This window comes from Nothobranchius furzeri, chromosome 18 (genome assembly GCF_043380555.1).
Source record: "Nothobranchius furzeri strain GRZ-AD chromosome 18, NfurGRZ-RIMD1, whole genome shotgun sequence".
NCBI lineage: Eukaryota > Metazoa > Chordata > Actinopteri > Cyprinodontiformes > Nothobranchiidae > Nothobranchius > Nothobranchius furzeri.
In genome coordinates, this window is record NC_091758.1 from 34423554 (window position 1) to 34450347 (window position 26794).

At 44.2% G+C, this 26794-nt stretch overlaps 3 protein-coding genes across 4 annotated transcripts in view; 1 reads left to right on the forward strand and 2 right to left on the reverse strand.

Moving 5' to 3' along the window:
• si:dkey-157l19.2 (NHS-like protein 3) overlaps positions 1 to 8092 on the forward strand; it is a 30636-nt gene extending 22544 nt beyond the window's left edge. Inside the window, exons 1-7 of one of the 2 annotated variants that reach the window (XM_054741518.2) lie at positions 896 to 1055; positions 2435 to 2575; positions 2677 to 2720; positions 2793 to 2928; positions 3012 to 3122; positions 3216 to 7172; positions 7253 to 8092. In XM_054741518.2, coding sequence (XP_054597493.2) covers positions 986 to 1055; positions 2435 to 2575; positions 2677 to 2720; positions 2793 to 2928; positions 3012 to 3122; positions 3216 to 7172; positions 7253 to 7311 — 4518 coding nt within the window. In that variant the 5' untranslated portion in view covers positions 896 to 985 and the 3' untranslated portion in view covers positions 7312 to 8092. Of the gene's footprint in view, positions 1 to 895; positions 1056 to 2434; positions 2576 to 2676; positions 2721 to 2792; positions 2929 to 3011; positions 3123 to 3215; positions 7173 to 7252 lie in introns of those variants that run through there. The other variant, XM_015970475.3, reaches the window with a different exon arrangement.
• Positions 8093 to 8831: 739 nt separating this feature from the next.
• Positions 8832 to 11350, reverse strand: si:ch211-67f13.7 (zona pellucida sperm-binding protein 3). The gene is made up of 8 exons (XM_015970476.3): positions 10819 to 11350; positions 10643 to 10755; positions 10451 to 10557; positions 10203 to 10374; positions 10012 to 10126; positions 9867 to 9946; positions 9710 to 9798; positions 8832 to 9403 (listed from the first exon to the last, which is right to left on the reverse strand). The coding sequence occupies exons 1-8, from the start codon at positions 11269 to 11271 to the stop codon at positions 8898 to 8900; spliced, it is 1635 nt and encodes a 544-aa protein (XP_015825962.3). The 5' UTR covers positions 11272 to 11350; the 3' UTR covers positions 8832 to 8897.
• A 3525-nt stretch (positions 11351 to 14875) lies between these two features.
• Positions 14876 to 24925, reverse strand: mfsd2aa (MFSD2 lysolipid transporter A, lysophospholipid a). Its single transcript, XM_015970478.3, has 14 exons — positions 24620 to 24925; positions 23189 to 23317; positions 22724 to 22848; positions 19600 to 19723; positions 19441 to 19519; positions 19215 to 19363; positions 17714 to 17804; positions 17487 to 17605; positions 17318 to 17401; positions 16025 to 16108; positions 15808 to 15920; positions 15592 to 15735; positions 15241 to 15417; positions 14876 to 15157 (listed from the first exon to the last, which is right to left on the reverse strand). The coding sequence occupies exons 1-14, from the start codon at positions 24701 to 24703 to the stop codon at positions 15094 to 15096; spliced, it is 1566 nt and encodes a 521-aa protein (XP_015825964.3). The 5' UTR covers positions 24704 to 24925; the 3' UTR covers positions 14876 to 15093.
• Between the last annotated feature and the right edge of the window lie 1869 nt (positions 24926 to 26794).

A 26794-nucleotide genomic window follows, 5' to 3' on the forward strand; every position in this document is an offset into this window, starting at 1 on the left:
AGAGACAGATGGGGTCATTAATATGAACACAATCGCAAAGTGATCGCAGGATCAAAGCGGGAAGCTCCCGCTGATGTTCCCGCCTGTCCGCTCTGGTTCGCTGTCATGGTAACCAGATTGGATTTTCCTGAACCGACTTCACTTTGTTTACAAATTTTTTACTCCAGCAGCCCGAGTTCGGTTCTAAACCTGGCAACACTTATCCAACTTTTTAGCTGTTTTTGTTTTGTTTGTGAAGCTCTTTGTCTGACTCACCGTAGGGTCACAACCATGGGAATGTTTTCCATTTGCTCAGATGTCAAACATTCCAAGTCATGTCTGTTCAGCACTCTGGGTGTTGAACTAACCTCACACCAGATACGTTTAAAGTCTCAATAAATCAACAAAAGACAGAAAATTTTGATTTTTCAAATGTTTTCAGCCTCTCCCGATCAGGAACCCTGTTTCTGTTTGTTTCTGAATTGTGAGTGCCTCCTTTTAAAATATGGTTTTAGTTTTATTTATTTATTTTGTAGGTCACTCACTCCACCTTGTGGCAATTTATAAATTCTAAATAAGAACAAAAAAAATCACTTTTTGACCAAATTGTGTTTGATTCAACAAACCTATGAAGTAGTTTTATGAAGAGAAAGCTGTGGTTCCAGAAACCGTTAAATCCCCAGTTTCCTGTAATGTTTACATATTCAGCATCATCCAACCGACCAGTCGGGCCTGCCCTGATGGGGAACAACAACAGGGTGGTGGGTGTCTGTTTGAGCCCTGGTGGAGCGGGAGGGGGAACCAAAGCCACTGAGGATTAGAGCTCTGTTTGGTCCACTCTCTGCTCTAACATAAACCGGCAAAAACAACCTCATCAGAAACAACCGCTGCTCCATTGTTTCAGGACGTTTACGCGACCAAACCGATGGACGACGCAGCTTTTTCTTTAATAATTTGAGGATTTTTTGCTTTTTTGGTGGATTACTTTTACAGGAAATAAGAGATTATGGTGGTACTCATGACTAATAACTCTAATTTTTACCTTTACTGCTTTCCAGTGATTTTAAAGAAGAAAGGTGAGTGTGTGGAGCTTTAGTTGACATAGTTTGGTCTGAAAAATCTCCATTATTTATACATTATTAATCACTATAATTAAACTGGCTAAAAAGTCAAATGTGCTCATTTAAGGCTCTTATTGATCATTTTCAATAACAGACAAATAAACTAGAAGTAAACTTACATTACATGTAGGGATGCACCGATACGATACTGGTGTTGGTATCGGCACCGATACCAACACCAGTATCGGTAAAAGTTAACCGATACCAATGCAGTTGCTTGACAATGGCTTCACTGTATTTTGTTGTTTCTGTTCACCTAATATTTTAGTTTTGTGATGATTTCCATTCATATATTTTACTTTTTATCTACCTCACAGTCTTTTCCTGTTGAAAGCAGAGAAGAAACTAAAATCTTTATTCCAAATCATTGCATTTTTTTGTGTGGTAGAAGTATCAGTATTGGTAATCGGTAAAGGCGAGCACTCAGATCCAAGTATCGGTGTCGTATCGGTTTGGAAAAAAAGTGGTATTGTTGCTTCCCTAATAACATGTTAGCTTTAGGTGTCAGAGCAGCACTATACTGCTGCTGTATGAAAGAAAGTAAAAACTGAGCTGCGACTGGCTGTGAAACCAGCATGTTCTCACAGCCAGATGCAGAGCAACTGTCACTATTACGTAAACGAGTTGAGGCAGACTTGTTGACGGCTGACTGTGACCTGGAAGTGTGAGGACGCAAAGTTATCCACAATTTTCCTTCTCTGAGTTAAAATCACGGTGAAACGGTCGAGTTTGTGTGTGTTGTGCTTGACGGCCATATTCAGAGGACAGCTTTGATATTTTACATGGTTTTTATTTAAAAAAACTGAACTATAGTTTTGTTTTTGTCATAAGATGTGTATAATCTCCTTGTATTGGAATTTTAGGTTGGAAAATCTGTTGCAGATGGTAGATTTTGATGTGATAATCCCCGTTTAAAGCCTTTATAGAAGTCACAGGAGTTTAATCCCACAGTGCTGATTTAATTCACACTTCCCATCCATATGGTCACCCTTGTGTTGTGTTGTCTGAAGTCTGTTGCATATATATCTGAGGTGTTCTTTTGCAGAGCAAAGCTGCCCTACCTGTGGAGGGTAACTCTGAAGTGCCTTTTTTTCCCTCCACCTGAACCAATCCTCATGTAACCCTCTTATCTCTATTAAGGTAGCACGACTCGGGTTGAGAATGACCACAGTCACCAATTCTTGTCATGTGTCTTTGCCCATGTATGTCTGATCTCTGAATTGTGTGTACTGAAACTCTAATTTCCCTCTGGGATTAATAAAGTATCTTTGATTTGATTGATTGTTTTAACGTTGCAGTAACAACGATCCTTCTCACTTCTTCTCCGTTTCCAGCTCAACCCAACCTAAACGATGACAAGACCCCTGCGCCCCCGCAGTTACAAGAGAACGTGTTTATCGAGGGCAGCAGGTCTAAATATGTGGAGGACCTCCACACCGAAGCTCAAGAAGGGCTGAAAATGATACAGCAAGAAGGTCTACCCTCGTATTTAATGCCAAATGCTGTTATTGGAGGATTTAGTCACTTTTGGACATATAGAGTACACCCAGATGATTAAATTGATTTCTTTCTGCAGAAAGCAACACTGGAATGGAGTATCAGGATAATGAAAGCATGGTTGTAAGTTACACTCATTTGTCAAATACTCAGGTTTCTAGTTTTATATATTTTTAACTTCTCTTCTTTTTCTAGTCCACAGCGACCGCCCAAACCAACGGGGAAAGTGTGGGGTTTGTGACGGACAGCACTATTGCTGACACGTCCTCTGTCGTCTCCATGCGGTCCTCAGTGTCCACAAGGTCGTCCCGCCATGGACTCACCAGGCAAGGTAACATCAGTTCAGACGGTTTTTACGTCCTTGTCTTTATAAGCTCAATGTTTATATTTAGCATCTCCTTCTCTGTTATCTAGGATCAACGTTCCGACCCCTGGAATCAGGGAAAAAATCAGAAAAGACCAAAACAAGGAGGAAACACAGGAAGACTGCTGCAGGAGTGCCACGGCATGTTCAGAGAGAGCTGGGTGTGCAGTTAATCTTTTACATTTAAAGTCAAAAAGGTGATTCTTTTGTTTTATGGAAATAAAACTCGGTTGTTTTCTTTCAACGTCCTTCAGGTATGGATAGGGAAGGCTGGAGACTGCCACCTCGGCTGGACGAGAGGCCGGATTTAGACGATGAGTCTGATTTTAGTCCCACATCCGATGGATTACAGCGCAAAGCAGAATCACCGAAGGACTCCAGTGCAGGCCTTCAAACCTCTAACGTCGTCCATCCGCTCAGTAAAGACAGAGTTGAGCAGCTCAATGCCACCCACGCTGGTCACAGGGACAACCTGGCCCTGCTGCACCATCTGGATCCCCTCAGATGGAAGAGTGGTTCTGCTGTTGTCCAACAGGGTCTGTCCAGCCGTGTTATGACCATGTCACCCCAGGCTGCTTACCTGTCCAAGATCATTCCCAACGCGGTGCTGCCACCCTCCATCGAGGTGGTGGAGATCAGTCGCAGCAGCCGTCGCAGCAGCTTGCGCACCATCAGCAAAAGCAGCATAGTGTCTAGCCCGTCTCCCTCCCGGGCTTCTTCTAGGGCCTCTTCCAACATCACCTCTGCCTCCCGCTACAACGCTAATCCTTATATGTCCGACAGCTCAAGATGGAGCGACTCTGCCTCATCAGAGACTTTGGTTTCTAACTCTTCAACCATCTCCAGCAGCAGCACCCCTAAACAGAAACCTCAGAGTGGAGACAATTCTGCTAAAGCGAACAAAGTTGATGTTAACTCCTCTAAAGATTCGTCCAAGGTCATCATTAAGGGAGACCAGGTTAGGAAAGAAGGACAGTTTGTGCGTAGTCTCTCTGTCATGAAGTCCAAGAGGGCTCCGCCACCTCCGAACCGCTCACATTCCCTTCACGGTAAGAAACGACGGTCAAGAGATCTGGTAGAAGTTTTTGCTACAGAACAAAGCCCCCCATCCCCAAAGAAAGACCACGAAAATGTTCAACCTGGATCATCTGTAGTCCTCTCCAGGACCTTAGACAGCACTGGCTACCATGCAGACATCAGTTCTCCAGATGATTCTACAGGTTCCGTATCATTCCCTCTCAGATCTCCGCTTCAGGCCGAGGAGCCAAAAAAGGATGCAGAAAAGCTTCTGAACGAACGTTCATGTGACGAGCAGGAATCCCCTCAGGACAAAAAGCTCAACAAACCAAACTCCCCATCCAGTGGCTACTCCAGCCAAGATGGAACATCTCCACATTTCATCAAATGGTCTCTGAAGCAAAAGGGACTCTTCGCAAAGATTCCACAGTTTTTTTCTTCTAGGTCCACGTCTGCTGGGCTTGCACCAGCCCTGGCACCACAGCCAGGAGATAAATACGGGAACGCTGCTGGAGAAAGCAAACCCGATGTCAGCCCCTCTGTTCAGACGCTGAGACAACTCTTCAACATCCCTCCCCCACCCAAAATCCACGCTCCTCCCCCTCCTCCCCCAGAGGTATGGTCTCAAAACGTACGTTCGATTGAGCTGCTCCTGGGACCCCCGGCTCCCGGCAGCAGCTACACGGTCCTAAAGAAGAACCCAAAGGACAGGAGACAACAGAGGCAGTCTCCACCTTCATCTACGGCCACGGAACGAAAACACCAAAGTCCCACGGCTGAGTCTGAACATGGATCAGTGCACGTGGTGGACGCAAAGACAGAAAGTGATTGTACGTATGGAAAAGTGAAGAAAGAAAGAATAACCCAGAATGGAACGTCGAAAGAACACGGAAAGGATGAGAAAGTGAGATTAAGCGAGATGTTGAACGGGATATTGGTGAAAGCTGTAGACAAGCAGGGAGCAACGAGAGCAGAAGGTCAGAACGTTAAAGCCGCAGAGGTCAACATCAACACACTACCTACCATTTCATCAGTACGCATTTCTCCACCATCGTCTTCCGAACCAGTGGACCATCAGGTCCAGTCCACTGTAAGAGACACCACCACTGTTACTTCATCGGTAGGAATTACCTCACCTGAATCATCTTGGCCCCCGCCGCCTCCACCGCTGTCGCAAGTAAGCGCCAGCAGACGTGATGAGATGGAGCTCCCTCTCCCTCCTCCCCCGATGTTTGTTGAGGGGGAACTAGTTTTGTCACCAAAGGTAAAAGAACAAGTCGAGGTGGGACCTCTGAAGTTCCTCTCGTCTCAGGACGTGGAGAATCCATCCCTGGGTATCCCTCCTCCACCACCATATTCAGCTCCCCCTCCACCAACAACTATGAAAGAGGCTCCTCCTCCTCCTCCTCCACCACCTCCTGTGACGCACAAGGAGCCCTCCACTTCTGTAATTCAAGAAGTTCCTCCACCGGTTAGCGTACCTTCGCCAGAAAAACAAGCCCCCCCTCCAGGAAACGCTGTAGAAGTCTCTATTCTCTCTTCCAGAGCAGTTGCTGCCCTGCCTTCTAAAGATTTTATTCCTCCACATCATCACCAAGAAGCTTCTCAGCCCATAGGACAAGTAGCCCCTGTAGAGAACTTTGGCCCCCCGCAAAGTATTCCTCCTCCGCCTCCACAGCTTCAACCACTGAAGCAAGAGATTGATCCTCCACAGAAGAAAATCTCATCAGAACCAAAAACAGAAGATCTATCTGTCAATGTTCTCACCCCCCCTCATGGTGTTCCACCTCCTGTAGCACCTGTCATTCAAACCTCACACATAACTCTAGTAACTGACGATGGGGTGCCCCCTTCTCCTCCATTTGAGTTCAGAAACACACCTTCACTTAAAGAGGCTGAACAACCTCCTCCACCTACGAGTATTCCTTTGCCTCCACCGTTACCTGTGCAGGTTCCTGCCAGCATCACGCATCCGTCTAGTCCCCCAAGCACCAAAAACCAAACCCAAGAGAAGACCTCTGCACCTGAAGCACATAAGGAACTAATTCCGGTGGTCACCGCATCCCTCCTGCAGAAGGTCAAGCTTCGGTCTGTCAACAGCAGTCCAGAACCATCTGAAGTTCACGAGCAGGTCTCCGCCTCAGATGTAACCCCTCCCCTCCTTGAAGTGGTCACGCTTCGGTCCATCAACAGCAGCCCGGAACACGCTAAAGGCGTGAAAGAAGAAGCCACATCCGACGGTCCCACTGCTGTCTTGCAGACGGTCAAGCTTCGGTCCATCAACAACAGCCCGGAACCACCTGAAACTTCCGAAGGTGTGAAAGAGGAAACCCTGCCCAATGGTCCCTCATCTGTCATCAACAACAGCCCAGAAACCGCTAAAGGTGTGAAAGAGGAATCCACAGCTACTGGTACACACCCTGCCTTGCAGGTGGTCAAGCTCCAGCCTGCCAACAGCAGCGCTGAAGCATCTGAAGCTGTGAAAGGTGCCGATTCGGTTTTGTCCATTGAATCTTCTCCAGTCAGTCTTCAGTCCATCAAGCCTGAAACTTTTACAACTCAAGAGAAACCAGAGCCCGATGTCACAGTGGATCAACCACAGCCCGACAAACAAGTTCCAATGTCTTCCAGCAACGAGGCTCCTCAAAAGCCGATCAGAAAATCTCTGATCCTCGTCTCTCCTCCTCCCACTAGTCCACCCGACACCGACAGCTCTGAAGCCTCTCGACCCAAGTCTGTTGTGGTTCCACCTGCAGCTTCACCAACAGCCGCCTCTCCTCTGAAAAAGTCTCCCACCACGACCTCTTCTGTCTCCATGAACCTGCAGGAGGCCATCCGCCTCAGGACAGCAGCCAGATCAAAAGAAGGTCCCGCTTCTCGCCTCACCCTGCCCTCGCAGTTGTCCCCTCCAGGCTTCCTTAGATCCCCAACCAACACTGCAAGCTTCATCTTCTCCAAGAGCAACACCAGGGTAGGAATTGAGGTGAAGCAAAAGCAAGAAAACAAGGAAACTGTACAGAAGAAGTTGGAAAATTCCTCTGTGGCCAAGGTGACCAGTGAGGCGGAGTCAAAGTTGGGAGGAAAGGTCCCGCCACCCGTTGCTAAGAAACCAAAAACGAAGAGCAAAGAGGAGGAGGCTGGTGAGGCTGTGGAGCAAACTGCAGGACAGGAAGCACAGCGAGATGGAACAGAAGGTAAGTCGACCCAAATCAGCGGTTTTTATAACCCAACCCTTTCACACCACCAAACCAATTCCTGTGTGTTTCATCTGCAGATGGCCCAGAGGAAGTCAACGGGACAGCAGGCACTGTTCAAGGGGAGACATCTACATGACGGTGAAGTCTAGAGGAACCATCTGAAGGACAACACTGTTTTACTTTTACCAAAGTCTTTAAAAGAAACTAGGTTTGGATCAATGAAATTCTGAGTTTCTTTGTTTAAATTTGACATTTGAGGTGTGGGTCCTGATTACTTACTCGTTTTGCGTTTTAGAGGAAGTAAATTCAGCTTTAGGTTGCAAGAAGTGGGGAAAGGCTGCCCTCTAGTGTCAAACTGACTGTACTGATCGTCCTGCTGAATCAAATCTCTAGTCTCCACTCGTTCGACGGGATTTTTGGTAACTTTTCTGTAAATATGACTGTATTTTGTACATTTAACACATCCTGTCATTTTGGATCTGTTCTGCAGAGTTCTATATATTTCTAAAAGAGTTTCCACACCAATTATATTTGTTTAACAAAATATTAATTATCTTAAGTTATTTACTTCCGTCTCACTTCAGAAGGCTCTGCTCTTTTGTAATGAATGAAATGCAGCCGTTCTTGTGTTACATTAGTATTTGTGTAAATGCTCGATCATAACCAAATTTGAAAAAATCTCACCTGTTTACTGGGCTGCACGTCAATGTCTGAAACAAATGTCACTTACAGCAATAATCACTCACATGAAGCACATTTTCTGCTGCTTTTATTTACAGATAATGGAGGCTTTGCCCCTTTTCCTCAGTTATAAATCACTTTTTGTTGACTGGTAAACTTTCAGAAAGGTTTTGAGACTAACGGGGACAAACATTTATAAAGAAAATTAAAGATTTATGGTCAGACCAAACTTGGAAGTCTGGTTTATGCATTTTTCTTGTTTCAGCCATCATTTATAGCTTTAAAGAGCAAGTCACCCCCTACCAGAGTCTAACTCCACTCCCACTTCATGTTTGAAAAATGCAACAAATGCTGTTGCCTGGCAGATCGAGAGGGCAGAGCTGCTAACAAATACACACACACACAGGCTCACAACAGAATTGTGACATCATAATGTACCAGTTTACATCATAGCATACCTCTTAGCCAATAGCGGTAGCAGATTTAAATTCAAATACAGTGCAGAGTTTTTACCTGACAATGGCACAACTATGCCAGTTTTAGGCAGAATATTTAAATTTTAACTAAGTTGCACTGAAGTGCCAACTTATTGACTACACTTGTCTGCAGCACGATTAGACACTCATTTATTTAGTTTCAGTAAAAAAAAAAGTTTATTTGGGGGTGACTTGCTCTTTAAAAGATGATTCACTCTCAAACTGAATCAAACTGCTTCATTTGTTTTGTTACCATAGGAATAGACCCATAGGAATAGACCCATATAGTTCAGAAATTAAAGAAATGTACATGCTTATAATGAATTTTAAAATTTATATGCATGTTTTTATTTACCTTTAAAAAGCCCAATTACCTGGAAAAGAGTTCTTTAATAGAAATAAATTTAAACAAAGTCCACAATCCTAAATAAAGTCCTCAGTTTTCTTACAGGAGTAAACTTTTGAAAACAAACCAACTGTTTCATAAAGAATAAAAGAATCATCCTCAGACAGTTTATTTATGTACAGCTTTGAGTTTAGATCTTTAGAACGCTCCTGAGCCGAGTTACTTCCATTTGAAAATCCACGTTTTGGCCTCTTTATCAACCAAATTGTCTTGTTTCACCTTCCTCCTGTTTTTAGTTTTGCTACATGCACGTTTCTCGTCTTTCCCTTCCTCGGGGTCAGCCGACTCCAGCTCCATCTGCAGAAGCAGGTCATCGTTCTCCTCGCCGATGTCCTCAGAAACATCTTTTGTCTCGTATCCAGATCCACCCTCCCCGGTATTTAAATCCTTTACCTCGCCTTCTTCAAAACTCCTCTCCTCAGCCAAATCAGGTTCCCCCAACAGCCCAAGAATTACGTCACTTTGTTCAAATGGTTGCTTCTCCTTATATCCGTTATAATCTTCTGCTCTCAAATGTTCCCAAAGCTTCTCATGAACGTTCGTGTCCGTGTAGAAGTTTATGTTCTCCATCTCTCCTCCACCAGCAGAGGGACCGTTTAGTTGGAGGTCATCCTCTGCTGCACTCGGCTGGTCAGAGACCAGTAGCAGCCCACTCCTGGCAAAGCCTTCAAATTAAAAGACACAAATTAAAAACTGGCCTTTTAATTTTTCATTTTGTCAACATGCAAATGTAAAGATGCATAATTTTCATCTATTTTCATTTTAATAAGAGTAAACTTATGCTTGGATGATCCAGTTTCAGCTAAAATCCTGAAATTAGCCACAACTGGGTCAAATGTGAGTTTCAGTGTTCATATGTTGTTTTTAACCACTTTGTCTGGTTTTGATAAAAGTCTGGCAATATTCTGCGTCTCTGGGGGAAATAAAGCAGCTTCAAAATGTCCAGTAAATCTATAGAAGTGGTGACAGACCTTCCATCAAGGCCCTCCGTGGTTTGGAGGTGGTGCATGTTGACTCACAACACTCACATACGGAGTCACGGCCAGTAAGAGCCCTCCACCTGTCGGGTAAAAAAGCTCTTTAAACAGGTTTGGTGGAAACATGAAACACCCATTTCCTACTACTCACCGTTGACCCTGGTAGGTGCAGGACTTGTGTGCAGGTCCTGGATCCTCTGATGCGACCGATAATTTGCAGTGAATGCCGATCTAAAAACACAAAATCTGGATCAAGTAATCTAAAGATGTGCAGAAGGATCCATGTCCACCATCACCTCCAGCTCTGGGTCAGCTGTAAACTGGAAGGCCCTTAAGGAGAACCTGATGGTGTTGTCTGTGCGGGAAATGAACTGCGAGGCCCCGGGGTCATGTTTGCTGTCCACCATGCAGCTGTGGATAAAAATCACAACAATATGGACACCAAAAGCACCCCAGGCTCTTTGGATTTCCTTTCTGAGATACAAACCCAAAGTTGTCAATCATGGCATATTTGAGGGAGGATTTGGAGCTGCTGGGGGGTGTTGCGTAACAGCTGTTGATGTACAGTTTCAACCCAGGAGGCAGGTGAGGAGCAGACACCTGGATCTTGACGGTTTGTCCAAGTAGGTAAACCTGAGACTTGGCTGGTGTCCATGAATCTTAAGAATGAACAAATGTGACAGTAGTTGAGTTAAAGAGTTGTGCTCGCAGGAAACAGTTCTGAAAATATCTTACCATCCATTAATTTGATCTGGAAGTCCATTGAGCGCCCTTTTAGCTTTTTACGCATGATAACTGTGTGCCACGTGGGCTGCACCGCCAGCTGGTATACAGATTGATCCCTGCAGGCACGCAAATGTAGGAGTTTAATTTTCTAATTATTAAAACACCAAACGGATGCTTTAGACTCAAATTATTAACCCAAACCTTTGATAATGGCACTCAATGTTGACGTTGATCTGGTGCGCATTGCTCGGGAATCGTTTTGGTGACGGTTCATAATGGAGCACGTATTTATAAACCAGGTAACCGGGAGGCAGCTGTGCGTAAAAGCCAACTTGAGTATTTTGTGGTATAAAATGGAGTTTATAATATAAACTTACCTCTCGTTTTGCACCGCACTCTGTTACTGGATATGTGAAGAGCAAATCACCCTGTGGCCGGACGACCCCGTTACTCTTGCAGCTGCTGCCTAATGTCAGCTCCTGCGCGTCCGCGCCCAGACCGTAGAAAGCCGTTTTGACCCGCACGACAAACTCCGACGTGGAGCAGGTCACGGACACGTCCGGGACGTACGCAGAGTCCGACTGGGTCCGCGCTCTGGGCTCTCCTGGACGCACAGGTGGAGTCACCGGCGTGGTGGAGAGAAGCGAGCTGATCTGAGGCTGAGATGCGCCTCCAGGAACCTTCTGGGAGGATCTCCGGGCTCCCATCGGTTTGACTTTCAGTTTATTCCATTTTTTACCTTTAGTGGACGTATTTTTATGAGCGTACGCAGCAGAACCAAGTGTTCCAATAAAAATAAACAAAATAAAGAGATGCCACCTCGTTTTCATCGCAGAAAAAGGCTGCTGTGCTCCTTCCGCTTTGGATCTGTGCGTAAAGTCGCTTCAGCCACGGCTGCAGGTAATTAGTGCGCTAGACAAGGCCGGCTGTTTAAAAAGGCAACCTGCTTTAGGGACCTGAACTACTTTTAATCACTTCTTTATAGATTAAACCAAGAAGTAATTCATCTTAAGTAAAAGTAAAAAAAATGTCTTTTTAAGATCTTAAATGAGAAAAGTTGAACTGAATATTAACATTCGAATCTAAATGGGCTGCATAGGTTTAGAATTAACTTGAGAATCAAATCTAAATATTTGTTGTTAAATTTAAATAATAAAGACAACATTTAAAACTTAATTTGAATATGCAATATAAATATAGAGCTATGATTATAAACATAGATCTATAATTAAAATCAAAGTGTAAAAAGTTTAATTTAATATTTAGCATCAATTGAAACATTTAGTTAGGCTACATCTAAATGGCATGATGGATAAACATTAAGATAAAAACCAATTCGATATTTAGATTTCAACATTTTAGATTTAAATATTTAGATTTGGCTGTAAATGTTGCAGATTCTCCATTTAAATATTTTAAATATTTCTTTCCGACATTATTTAGATTCACGTTTAAACATTTAGACCTAACATGTTAATTAGGTGAAAATGTAAACATCGTTGTCTTCCTCCGCTTATCTGGGTCCGGGTCGTGGGGGCAGCATCCCAACTAGGGAGCTCCAGACTGTCCTCTCCCCGGCCACCTCCACCAGCTCCTCCGGCAGGACCCCAAGGCATTCCCGGACCAGATTGGAGATGTAACCTCTCCAACGTGTCCTGGGTCGACCCGGGGGCCTCCTGCCGGCAGGACATGCCCGAAACACCTCCCCAGGGAGGCGTCTAGGAGGCATCCTGACCAGATGCCCAAACCACCTCAACTGACTCCTTTCGATCCGGAGGAGCAGCGGTTCTACTCCGAGTCCCTCCCGAATGTCCGAGCTCCTTGCCCTATCTCTAAGGCTGAGCCCGGCCACCCTACGGAGGAAACTCATTTCGGCCGCTTGTATCCGCGATCTCGTTCTTTCGGTCATTACCCAAAGCTCATGACCATAGGTGAGGATTGGGACGTAGATCGACCGGTAAATCGAGAGCCTGGCTTTCTGGCTCAGCTCCCTCTTCACCACGACAGATCGGCTCAGCGTCCGCATCACTGCAGACGCCGAACCAATCCGCCTGTTGATCTCCCCATCCCTCCTACCCTCACTCGTGAACAAGACCCCGAGATACTTAAACTCCTCCACTTGAGGTAGGACCTCTCTCCCGACCCGGAGTTGGCAAGCCACCCTTTTCCGGTCGAGAACCATGGTCTCAGATTTGGAGGTGCTGATCCTCGTCCCAGCCGCTTCACACTCGGCCGCGAACCTACCCAGCAAGAGCTGAAGGTCAGAGTTGGATGAAGCTAGGAGGACCACATCATCCGCAAAAAGCAGAGACGAGATTCTCCTGCCACCAAACTTGACACACTCCACACCACGGCTGCACCTAGAAATTCTGTCCATAAAGGTAATGAACAGAACCGGTGACAAAGGGCAGCCCTGGTGGAGTCCAACCCTCACCGGGAACAGGTCCGACTTACTACCGGCTATGCGGACCAAACTCACGCTCCTCTGGTAAAGGGACTGAATGGCCCTTAACAAAAGGCCACCCTCCCCATACTCCTGGAGCGTCCCCCACAGGGTGCCCCTGGGGACACGGTCATAAGCCTTCTCCAAATCCACAAAACACATGTGGACTGGTTGGGCAAACTCCCATGCCCCCTCCATCACCCTTGCAAGGGTACAGAGCTGGTCCACAGTTCCACAGCCAGGACGAAAACCACATTGCTCCTCCTCAATCTGAGATTCAACTATCGATCAGACCCTCCTCTCCAGTACCTTGGAGTAGACCTTTCCAGGGAGGCTGAGGAGTGTGATCCCCCTATAGTTGGAACACACCCTCAGGTCACATGTAAACATTAACCATTTAAATGGCATTTACTCAGCATGCACTGAAGACAAAACTATTTAAATTGTTTAAACCTTATCATTTTACATGATTTACATGTGAAACGTGTCTTTGTGTAGAAGAGTTAAGTTTCAATTATAAGGAAATTACTGGGACTCGTTAATATTTCAGTTCAACAACTTTTAGTTTCAACAAAATTTATTCAGTGACAAATTTACAGCTCATCAGTTTCCTTAGAATTTTTTTTACATATTTATTTTGCCAACAACTATTTACAGTTTATACAAACAGCAGCATTTAGACTGAGAACCACAGGGTGTGTGTGTGTGTGTGTGTGATATGCTTCATGGTTTACATTCAGTGCAAAGTTCAACAAAAGGTAAACTACAGCAAAAAAATTAAGATTGTTAAATCTCTCAACTGCCTCCAGAATGTGGATTATTATAAAATAATCTGATATTAGTCAATGTAAAAGCAGCTCGTTTCCACTTCAAATAAATAACACACACTCAGTCAATAATCACTCAGACAATGTAAATAAATTACATACATGTGGTTCTTAATGATAACCCCCGGTGTGCTTCTTCTTCCTATAAATAGTTAAAGCAGTTCCCGTCCCGGTAGAGAGGAACGGACGAAACAACCTCACACTTTTTCACACAAGTGCTTAAAACTTCCAAATCAAAGCAGGAAAAGTAGAAACGTAAGATCATTAAATCAAGTTTAACAGAAGAATCTCACAGCAACTAGAAAACGTGTTTTAAGGCAGGTGGTCTTTAGTACAGAAGACACCTTTTCACGATGGGAAAGTTCAAGTTTGTGAAAAAGTGTTCTTCAGTAAACCGAAAAGCTGTAAACGAGCGCTGATGCTGCCTTTAGGAAAGGCAACAGACACCTGAAACAAATAAATACTTCAAGAGCCGCACAGAGGCAACATAAAGTTCATGAGCTGCTTGGACGGTGTTCAAGTGAAATTTCAGTCCTTTTTAAGTGACGCTTATCTAGGTAGGGCCTCCGCCTGTAGGCGACGTCACCGAAAAACGAGCAGAAAGTCGTCGTCCGGCTGGACACTCGGCTAGCCGCAACGCTAACAGATTAGTGGGTAATTCCCGGTGAACCAACTCAGGCGTTTGGACACATTACGTTCGTAAACTTTCCTTCCTCACTGGTTAGTTTCCTTTTCCCAGAAGAGTCGTACTGAAAGGCCACACCCACCAGACACCTGAGACCGCCCTATCCAACCCTGTCTTAATGACTGGCCACACCCACTGGCCATCTGAGATTGGGTGAAACTGCAGAAACTTTCAAAAATGTGTGAAACTAAATTTTAAAGGTTTCTAAACAGATTACAGCGTTTTAATGCAACAACATGACCTTCGTCAACACGAATTTGTTTTATGCACCAGAATTTAGCCTCTAGCGTGTTAGCATTCTGGCTAGCCTCCGGCCAGAGGACTACTCTGCTCACGTTGGGTGATGTCACCTGCAGGTAGCGTCCCCACTGCCTAGTAACAGAACATCACTTAAAAATAACCAGCAGTCAGGAAGAGGCGACCAAAAGTCACAGCAAAAATCTTTGGAAAACCAAATAATGAGTGAAAAGATTTGTATAAAATCTCGACGGCAAAAGACCATTTGGCAATTTGGTTTTTCACAAACTAAATAAACATGTGCCTGTTTCAGTGAAGCTGGTGGTAAAGGCTACAGAAATACTTTGTTCACAAAACCACCACTAGAGGGAGCCGTTGAGATCCACTGGAGGTGGTGTGGTAAAGCTGATGGAGTTGGTCTCTGGTTCTCGGTCATGATGAGAAACGTGCAAAGGAGCTGCTATATGCGGCTGCTTCCAAGATCCGAGGACTCGGACTCAGACGAGGTTTCAGATTCAGAATCTCTGTTGAAAGGCGGAAAAAAGGAAAAACATCGGTCAAACAGAAATAATGTGCAAATATATTTAAAAAAAAAGAAACAACTTACATCATTTCTTGAAGCAATTTGCGATTGCGTTTCCTCCTTTCCTCATCTATGGGGTAAGTCCGTAAAACCAAGAGCCCCATGATGATGAGGACTATGGGTACAGGAGAGACCAGCACCTTCAGGGTTAAACTGACCGCCTCGGGCTGGGAGCAGTCTCCGGTCACATACCCGGCAAATCTGCAAAAAAATGCAAAAAGACGAGGGGAAAAGTGAGTACGGCTGGACACATGAGAGAAGGATTATGTGGCTGTTGGCCACATGATCGCTATTATAGCATTAGAGATTATAGTCTAAGGGATTAAAACAGGAACGTACATGAGAAAAATGCAGGAATTATGAATAAGGACCTACTTTAAACTGAGCGTGGATATGCCCAGAGACAGTCCAGAAGCAAATTTAATGAAGAACACGTAGAAAGAGTAGAAGAGCGCTTCATGACCATGGATCTTTGGATTTTGAACTTTGAAGTCATCCACTACATCAGGAAGCATCGACCTGAAAACACAGACGACATTCAGGAGGAAGCTCGGAAAAGCAATCAGACTTTTCATCTAAAGAGGAGCTCACCAAGGCATGAGGAAGGCTGCTGCCACACTCACACCTGCAGCCACGGAGACCAAGTAGGAGAGGATCAGGTTGCTCTCGATGGAGACGATGAGGATCATAAAGGGCACGGCCCACTGCAGGAACAGAGGAGCGTCAGATTAATGTCCTCTGAGGCGAGGCTCAACCTGCAGACTTGATTCTGATGACTTTTGGATCCAAACAAACAAATTCTACTAACCGAGACACCGTAGTACGTGGCTTTCTTCTTCCCAAACTGAGTCAGGAACCACTGCCACCACGGGATGGTTAGCGTCCCAGACAGCTGATGGAGATAAAACAAAAGGTCTCAGACGTTATGCACCAAAAATATGACAAAATCATTTTTCCCTCAGAACACCCCGATCACACAATTATTCAGCTGTGTGGGTGAAAACCATCAGACATTGTCCCGTATCTCCTACAGTCTGGACGGTGGGATCTCGGAGGTTTCACCTTGTAAAACTGGGATAAAGATCAAGGACAAACTGGAGCAGAAAGCTGCTGAAACGTTTGTATTCCTGCTCCTAAAATTCCACCTGGGTAAGATCTTATCCATCTAAATAAGTGAATGTGCATTCACCCCGAGTCAAGCCAAGCATTCTTTATTCCGGACTCTCGGCACAATTCAGAGGTGGAGAAAACCCAAAACCGTTGCACAGATGAGATTAAAGCACAACCTGACACGCTGAAGCACACGAGACCAAATAGTCACGAGAACAGGAATGAGACGATAACAGCCGTGTGAAATAAAGCACCAATTATAGCAACTCCCTAATCTGAAGAAGACCGTCACAGCAGTGTCTGCACATCTGACTGGTAGCGTGTTGCACGGACAGGGGCACTGGTTAGATCTAAAACAATCACATGCTCAGAACTCTTCAGCCCACAAATACATTTATAAATAAAATCTCTTCAGGCAGCTTGTAGGGAGCTCACCCTCGCATTTTACACAAGTCTCACGCTCACTCGTCCACCTGGGCTTCCTCCGTTTCAAACGCCGTTATAGGCAGCCTGCAGCCTGTCCGTGTGCAGCGGTGAACTTAGGCCGAACAAGACCCAAACTTACGAGCGAGTGCATGTAACACACGGCACTGCCTACATGTCGTCGTCGTCTCTCCTGTCAATTCTGTCCAGCAGAATTCTTTCCACGACTTTTGAGAGCATGCTAGCCAGAGCACCGGGCTCAAAATAAACCTAAAAAATGCACAAAAACACTGTAAAAAGCTAAAGTTTCCAATGAAATCAATAAATAAAGCAGAAAGAAGTTAGAGCCGATGGACGGTTGCCCTGGAAACATAAGCTTGACTGCTCTCCTCCTGAGTCGATGCGTGGGAGGCTCCCGGGAGCGTAAACGACACCTCCTCATCCCCAAACATCAGCCTTTCGGCCTCGGAGGTCGGCGTGTCCTCGAACGGACGAAAAGCCGCCAGAAAACAAAGTGTCAGCCTGAACCAATCTGATAAGAGTGTTTGTTGTCGGTGTAAACGCTCACCATGATGACCAGCAGGATGTTCTGGAAGTCTTTCCTGTGGCCCAGAGCGTAGGTGATGAAGAGCGCAAAGTTCCCCTCCAGCAGCTGTCAAAGATGAATCATACCATAAAACAGTTAAACGGGTCTTTAAATATGACTTCCTTAGAACAATTCAATTCTGAATCCATACCATGAAGGCCAACGATGTGAAGAGGAACCCGACGACCAGCTTGACGTACGGACCGTGACTCACCAGCACCAGCAGGCCTTGGCGGAAGGTGAGCGGATCAGACTCTTTCCGCCCGTTGTCTACAATAAAATTAGACCCGAACATTTGAGATAATCTGGTATTCATGACTCGTCCAGCAGGAAACCTAAACGTGCTTTTCACTTGATCTTTTCAAAAATATGTCGTACCTTTCTGCTCTTTCACACCATAAAACAAAATGGCGGCGCACAGAATGTAGATGATGCAAATGACCCCCGAAGCGACCACATAGGCTCGTTTCTAAAGACAGAGAACGGGAAGAGAGGAACATTTGCGTGAGCCATTGATGAAACGCTGCGCATAAAATTTACATCTTCATTTTTAATTTTAATATTTATATTCAAAACATTACGTCCCAATCCTCACCTATGGTCACGAGCTTTGGGTAATGACCGAAAGAACGAGATCGCGGATACAAGCGGCCGAAATGAGTTTCCTCCGTAGGGTGGCCGGGCTCAGCCTTAGAGATAGGGTGAGGAGCTCGGACATTCGGGAGGGACTCGGAGTAGAACCGCTGCTCCTCCGGATCGAAAGGAGCCAGTTGAGGTGGTCTGGGCATCTGGTCAGGATGCCTCCTGGACGCCTCCCTGGGGAGGTGTTTCGGGCATGTCCTGCCGGCAGGAGGCCCCCAGGTCGACCCAGGACACGTTGGAGAGGTTACATCTCCAATCTGGTCCGGGAACGCCTTGGGGTCCTGCCGGAGGAGCTGGTGGAGGTGGCCGGGGAGAGGACGTTCTGGAGCTCCCTAGTTGGGATGCTGCCTCCACGACCCGGACCCGGATAAGCGGAGGAAGACGACGACGAGATATTAAAAACATTCAACAGAAACTTGCGTCTGTAGTCTTTTGTTTCCCATTGACTACGCAACAGGAGGAGTATCTCACACCTTTTCTCTCCAAGAGGGAATCTGTGACTTAGCAAAGGTCAGATCCTCCACATCTGCCCAAAATGCCCCAAAACCCATAAAAATGAAACTCCAGTGTAAATTAATCGCATCCCATTAAGGAGCACTAGCTTTTAATAAAACAATCAAGTAAAGGCATGGTTGACTGAAAAAACACTTTCTAATGACCGTTTCTGATTATAATCAGTCACTCCGAGTCTCCTACACCTAGCTTCTGATAGATGGTGAAACTCTAGGATTTGAAAATCCTCACACTGTGATGTCACACTGTGACTTTGCATTCTTGGCCACACCCATCCTGGCTTGCATCCGCCCACAGGAAGGCGTTTTAAACATTTTTTTGCACCGAGGAGAGAGAGTGGAGAGTGACTTGGCGATAGTGACTTTGCAACATGGCTGGACGTGTTCTGTTAGCCAATCAGAAGCAAGGTGCGTGCATATCATTAATAATAATGAGCAATCCTGCTGTTTTCAGCCCACGTCTGCACTGGCAAACTTCTGCATCTCAGAACAGGAGCATCATAGCTTTTTAATGACTCAAAGGCATTGCTTTACGCTGGAGAACATGGCAAATGTATTGAATAATGGAGTAAACCACACCTTTAACATGGACCAGATCATTACTGATTCCTCACAGGAAGATGAAAGGCCTTCAGAAAACTCAGCAGAGCTGGATGGAGACTTTAGTGATTCTAAATTTTAAATAAATTCTCCACTTTCTCCTCTTCAAGGACAAAAACACTGACCGTGTCTTCCAGTGAAACGCCGGTCGTGTTTGTTGTAGCGTTTGAGCCGTCAGCGGTGTCCGGCTCTGTGGGACAACTAGAGACGCCGCCCACAATCTGTCCCTGGATCGCGGTGCCCAGAACCGTTCCCATCACCTCCACCATCATCCCTGAGAAAACACACGAGCACAGCATCAGCGTCTGAATTCAGACTTGTGCGTTTAATCACGTGGGAAACTTAACGTACGATAGGCGGTGGCAGAGTCGCGCTCTTTCTGGTCGCTGGTGATAAACATGGTGAGGGCTGAATATGGCACGTGGAAGCACTGCAATCAAACCCAGTGTTAGAGAGACGTGTGCAGAGTGTGATGAAGAGGAAGGAGTGGCTGATGAGTGTCTAACTAACCGTTTGCATGGACTGGAAGAGGCAGTAAAACACCAGGTACCAGAGGACCTTCCCTTCCTCAAACGGAGGCACGTACCAGATCAGGAAGTAAGTCAGCACTGCAAAGGGGGTGGAGAAAAGGATCCTATGAGAGAAAGAAGACATAACAGTTGAATAAATCAGCTTAATTTTTCTCTCCTGGCACTCACAGAGTACAGACACTTCCCTTTTTACTCCCTTATCTTTTTTTCCCAAGGCTCTTTGTCCTGTCTGCCCACAGAGCGCTTCTCTGCACTTCTCCTGAAAATCCCTATTTTTTAGAAATGGATAATTGGTCATTCAACGCGACTGATAAGATTTTTGCAACGATGAGAACGGAGCAGGGGGCTCCCACTTGCCCGCAAGGGACACACCCGGTGGGGTATAAGCTCGATTCCTGGAAAGAATGGAGGACCGTTTGCCTCTCCCAGCTGTCCGTTGAGGACGTCGAAGACGTGTGGATATTCGGCCTGATGATCACTGGATTTCTCCTGATTGGAGTGGGAGGATATCTGGTTTTCTGGAAATTTGGAAAGACGGGAGCGATTGGAGGGCGACCCGCACCCACGGAAAGCGCCGACCGTGTGGAGACCTCACAGACTGGGACGTTACTCGAGGTGAATCGTAAGCTGGACAGTGTTCTAGCTGCGTTACCGGTGTTAGTGCGCAAACTGGATGTCATCTTGGAGAGGGTCACCGGACGGTGTGGAGATGTTTAAAACCTGAATTGGCTTCGCTGGAGGACTTGAATGATCAGCTACAGACTTGAAGGCAGAGAGGAAAATTATCTCTGCCTGACCCAAACAAAGTCTTGTTATCTGAATCTGACGCCATGGCGGCCTTGTGAATGCCAACAACAAAACCCCCATGAAGGAAGGAATGCAGACAGATGCTGTGAAAACCCAACCTTTGGCTGCTCTCGTGGTCTGCCTGTATCTGTTCTGTCTACATGTGTGTGTGTGTGTGTGTATGTAACCTTGGTCAGGCTGTGCTGCTGAGTCAAGTTCCTATGCTCTGGTTCGCTGGAGCGCTGGCAATAAAGCTTTTTCTGATTTCTGATTTTAAGTTTGGGCGTTTAGTTGTTAAACACAGTAAACCTACTGTTACATCCAATTAATTTTCATCCACTTATCCCCTGCTGTTGCTTCTTTGTGAGTAATCCCCTTAATCTTGCCTTATTGAGACTCGTGGACGGAGAAATGACTCCGTCAGGGGAGAGCGAGGTGGGCGGAACCAAAAGTGAGACCATTCTGGCTCAGATTTAGATCTGATCTGACCTCAGCAGCAGCTCGTTTCTATTCTAAACAAAATGAAACTCCACCTGGGGTTGAGATCAAGCACGGACACATTTTATGCACCAATATCAAAAACTCTTATTTTCAGATTATGAGATTTAAACGTAAAGAGGTAGCGGCTTTTGTCTCCTGTATTTCACGCATTGACAAGATAATCTGTCTCCCCCTGAGGGGCGGATCACGAAACAAAGAGGTGTTTGTTTATTAAATGTGACATTCACACGGTCATGTGAAACCTCTGACTTCAGCTCTCCATTTCTTTACTCTCTCTGGAGGAACAAGTCGTGAAATGATGCCGGGTTTTCCCAGAACGACTTTCAGCGAACCTCGTTAGAAGTTTTCATGCATTTCTTGACCCTTTTTCAATCTTTAAAACAAAAACAGAGGTGACCTTCCTCTTTTAACCAAGCGTGACCATCAACATGAGGTCTGCTCCTCTCAAACTACACGTGGCACTCGTCTCTCCCCCCTCTCATTGGCCCAGACCTGATGGTGTGTTGTGGGTTGGACCAATCGCAGCAGAAGCCGGTTTACTTCCTCTCACCCTCCCCCGCTTCTGCCTCCAACATGAAGCTTGTGCACAGCTGAATTTGTATTTTTTCCCTGCTCAGACAGTTGCCACGCTTGTGCGGTGGTTGGAGAGAGGACTGAAAATATCAGTTCTGCTCCTCGGGTGCTTTTTGAACCACAAAAAAAAAAAATTAAACTTAACCTGGAGGTCACCTATTTGCATGAAACAACTTCCCCTTTTAGCTCAGCAGTAGAAATTTGTTTGCTAAGGTTATAAAAGAAGACGCTGATCTGATAACGTCTTTATTTTGACTCCTTTCATTGAGTTTGCATGAGCTTTGCTGCAGCACTGACCTGCAGACCTGAAGCAGGAGGTGGGACTAGATACCCTTGAGAAGTCACTATAGCCCTATAATAATATAAACTCTAATATAAGCCCTAGAAGCCCTCTTATAATATAAACTATAATATAAACCCTAGAAGCCCAATTTTAATATAAACTCTATAATATAAACCCTAGAAGCCCTATTATAATATAAACTCTATAATATAAACCCTAGAAGCCCTGTTATAATATAAACTCTATAATATAAACCCTAGAAGCCCTATTATAATATAAACTCTATAATATAAACCCTAGAAGCCCTATTATAATATAAACTCTATAATATAAACCCTAGAAGCCCTGTTATAATATAAACTCTATAATATAAGCCCTATTATAATATAAACTCTATAATATAAACCCTAGAAGCCCTATTTTAATGTAAACCCTATAATAAACCCTAGAAGCCCTATTTTAATGTAAACCCTATAATAAACCCTAGAAGCCCTATTATAATATAAACTCTATAATATAAACCCTAGAAGCCCTGTTATAATATAAACTCTATAATATAAACCCTAGAAGCCCTGTTATAATATAAACTCTATAATATAAACCCTAGAAGCCCTATTATAATATAAACTCTATAATATAAACCCTAGAAGCCCTGTTATAATATAAACTCTATAATATAAACCCTAGAAGCCCTGTTATAATATAAGGTGAGGGAGGGACCATTAGATTTGTATATTTTTTTTATATTTGATTTGGAAAAAATGAGCGTCTTATTAAATGGAGTCGTTTCATTTTTGCACCTTCATGTTGTCAGACTGCATAATTTCCCTCCTTGCCCTTGTTGCCATAGTTACTGCTGCATTCATGCCAGCCTGGCTCTTAAACTATCCAACATCCCTGAAGATCACCTCTGCATCGTCTCGTTATCGTCTTCTCCGTCCCGTTTGACCCAATCACTCACCAGGGCATCATGCGTCCAATCCGGGTCCACTTGCTCCGGCTCACCAAGAACCCCACCGTCGGGTCCGTGACAGCGTCCCATGCCCTGCCCACGAATAGGATGAGTGAGGCATAGGAGGGATCCAACTAAAAAAACAGATTTGACACAACTTTAGTGACCCTGGAGCTGAACAGGCTGTATTTACGTTCCTACTGGGAACAGTGGGGAAAGACTAATTCAGCAACAAAGCAAACAGTGGGCGTCCAAGTTCGTGTGCTTCTCTGAATACCAGAGACTGTTAAACCGATACAAGGCTGAAAATGAGCCTTGAAGCTAATCAGCCCTTGCTGCTACTGAAAAGAAACAAAGAAAACACTCGTCTCACAGTTTTCACTCTGCAAATGTAGAGTTTTCTTAACTTAAGTTATAATCACACAACTAATCTAATCAGGTTGTCCCCGTTTCTGTGCATCTATCACCAATCACCTGAGCCACATCGAGCAGGTAAATCTGGAGGAAGAAGCCCAGAGCACTGCCTGTGATCTGATAGGGAGCTCCTCCAAAGGCATAGAAGAGTTTATTCCAGACAGACAGACGGTTCCTCCGTTCCTTCGGCTGGAGGAGAAAAAAACAATAATTTAAGACAGATTCTGACTGTAAACGCTTGAATGCACTCTGGTGACTTCAGCATATGTTAATGAAGCCATTTTTTCTGCTTCATGCTTCTGTTTAACTGGTGCTGACTCATCACACCAATGCTGAGGTTACTTTGGTTCATTCAGTGATGCATCACCACATCAGCCGAGCGTACCATTGGCTGCTGCAATAGGATGCTTGAGGTAATGTGACATTTATTCCGAGCAGCCTGCAAATCGCTGCGCCGAAGCTGAAACGCCTCTGCTTCAGACTTTACTACCCTGAGGGATTCCTAATCAGGTCAAACTGATTGGAATGAAAATAAAAAGTTTAACAAGATTTAGGCTATTCAAAAGAAATTGTAATATTTCAATTTGTCACACATGAAGTTTGTTTAGTTATTTGGGGGATCAAAACCAAATTAAGTCCAATTTATTTGCATAGATAATAAAAAAGCCTCACATTAAACTAACCAAACGATCTGCCTTTTTATTTCCCCAGAATCGCCGTGGAGGACAACCTCTCGTCAGAGAGACTCAAATTCAAATCCAGATCAGCAAACTATGATTAAATGTGTGATATTTTACAGTCCACGGGGAGATTCTGGAAGCTTTTTCTACACCCCCAAACCGAATTTAGCTTATTTATAAAAGTCAAAAGCTGAAAATTACCACAGTTTTAGTGTTTGAATCGGTGGACCCTGAAGTAGCACCGGGTTAGCGCACGGGGTAGGTTAGCGTTCCTCCCATAGATATGTATATAAACACGTGTTTATATACATATCTATGGTATATAAACACGTGTTTATTTATATACATATCTATGGTTCCTCCTACGTCCGTCACAGCAGCGGGTGGGGTTTGAGCACCGCGTGAGTTTGACCGACTTCCGGGGAGGTTTGTTAAGATGAACGGCTCTCGGCAGGGACTCTCTCTTCCCTCATCATTCACTTTGAAAATCCGTTCAAAAGATTCGTTCGTGTCGTGAACGTCACATCACTAACTAACATTCACGAGGTCCCTTTAAAGCTGGAGCGTCAGCTTGAAAAAATAGCCCGGGGGAGAGGAGGGGAAACCCGGGTGAAACTCAAACCCCGAAGGCAGCGAAGGACACGACGACTTTAGAGGGATGAGAAGGCGACACTTCCGAAGGAAGGAGCCGCTTTTTATCAAAGCATTTAATTTAGCCGCCTTATTGCGCTCGCGGGGGGAACGGAACAAAAAAAAAATCACTTTATCCATCAGCTATATTTAAGTCACGCGTGTAAAGGTAAAAGCTTACCTTTACGGTCTTGATTTCTACATTTACGGGTTTGACTGTCAGTAAAGTTGCGGCGTACGGCTCCGCGCCTTCTCCCCGTGCCATTGAGCTCCGGAAGTCGATAAATCTGATGGCTTTGGTCCGGTTGTTGGTAAATATTCCTTATTGGATAAAAATCTAATTCCCAGCAAACATCTTGAGCGCTCTCTGCCTCCTGTGTGTCTGATTGGGACCTGTCCGCCGCCTTCATTCATTCCACTACGCCGCGTCATGACGTAGTTCTGACGTAAAATTAAAATATCCAAAACTGACTAATCAAACGCGAGAGAAGTCACGACTCAGAATTTAAAATGAGATGTTTTATATTTTACACGCAGTTAGCATTTGTACACGACGTTTTCTGTAGTTTTTTGAGATTTTACTTTGAAAATATGATTTTTTTCCAGTTTAGTTTTAAACTCGTTTCCTATTCATCGGTTTTATTAGCTTTAAGTGGATTATTTCATCATCCACCAAGTAAAGCATGATTTTTGTCCTTATATCTAATAAAACACTAAAATGTAGCTGGATGAAAAAAAGAACTACAAAAACTAAAACATCTCTAAAAATATAGAAATTATTTAAAAAAAAGATAATAATCTGCGTTACATTATAACCGTCACGGACTCGAATAGGCCTAAAATAAAAATGCAAGCAATGTTCATTTATTGTTTTTTCTTGGAGTGGAATTTTGCAGATGTTGTAATAAATGAGAGCATGAAAATTTTCACTCGTGTACATTTCTTTTTTACAATTTTGATGTCAAGAAAAAAAGCTAAATTTGGCAAAAGTAAAAGCAACAGAAATGAACAAAAAGTTTTATAAGATAAACTCCTGACTAAAAATGCAGCATATGAAAAGTGAACTTCCTATTCCATATAAAATATAACTTTGTTGCATTAGTAACAGCTTCTTGTCACACATTGCAGAATTTGTAGAACCAGACTTGCAACATTTCGTCATCCTTTTCTTCTTTAATAGTAAAACAAGTTAAGGAGCACCCCATATTCTTGTGACAACACTGGATTTATTGTCCATCTCATTTCCAAGTCTAAATATACACAAACACATGTGTTTGGCTGTAGGTGCACCTGTCGTTGCCAGCATGAGTAAGTCAGGTTCACGTCTCTTCTTTTCCATGGGTGAGTGGGCGTCACCTCATCACGTCACAGCCTGGTTTCCGCCCACTCAGTGCTTTTTTAAAAAAATCAAAACTTTATTGAACAAGGTGATAAGTATACAAACAAATTGCATACAAAATTGAACAAAGAAGATGAAACATATGCCAGGGGGTGCTCTACAGAAATGTTACACACATACAAATAAATTATCGGTGGTGCAAATAGTTATAGTTTTTAAAGCTTTTTTGTTTAGTGATCCACTATTTTATGTAAGATAGAGTGTCACTATAATAGTGCTTGAAATTAGGTTTTTGGTTACTATACTTGCATTTGTGGAGATAGAATTTAGCTAGAATTAACAAATTTATAACAAAGTATACATCTTCCTTTCTGTGCTTGCGAAAAAATCAAAATACAACATTTGCCCATTTTAAAACGAAGTCCTTGCAGAGCTGTCCGATAATAAATCTGCTAAAGTCTTTCCAAAACGTTGTGGCATGTGAACAGATCCAGAAGAGGTGCTGAACGGTCTCAGGGTGGCTTCCACAAAAACCCGCCCACTCAGTGCTGACCATGGTTTCATGACACTCCTGACGCATCCTAATCCTGCCTATTTGTTTCTTAGTTTGATGTTTTATTGAGTTTTTTTCCTTTTTACTTATTAAACCAAACATAAAAATGTCTTTATTAACAGGATTAACATATTTAGCCAGCATTCTCTTCCCGCACCTGTGTTTTAGCTTGAATACTCACCTTGTTGCAGGCTGAGCTCCTTATTTTCTCCTTTGGCCATCAGTGGAGGGCAAACTGTGGCAACCAGTTTCGTTATTTTATGGTAAATGAAAACATTCTGACACTAATTACATGCTGTAATTGAACCTGTTGACTTAACAAATGACTCTAGTTCATTAGAATGAAATATCCATCTGCTGTTATAATTTCTTACACATTTGAGATTTTAAATTTTAAATTTTATGAGAATGTGATGTAAGGAATTCAGAGGGAATAGGGTTAATTTATTGTTCTGATTTAATAA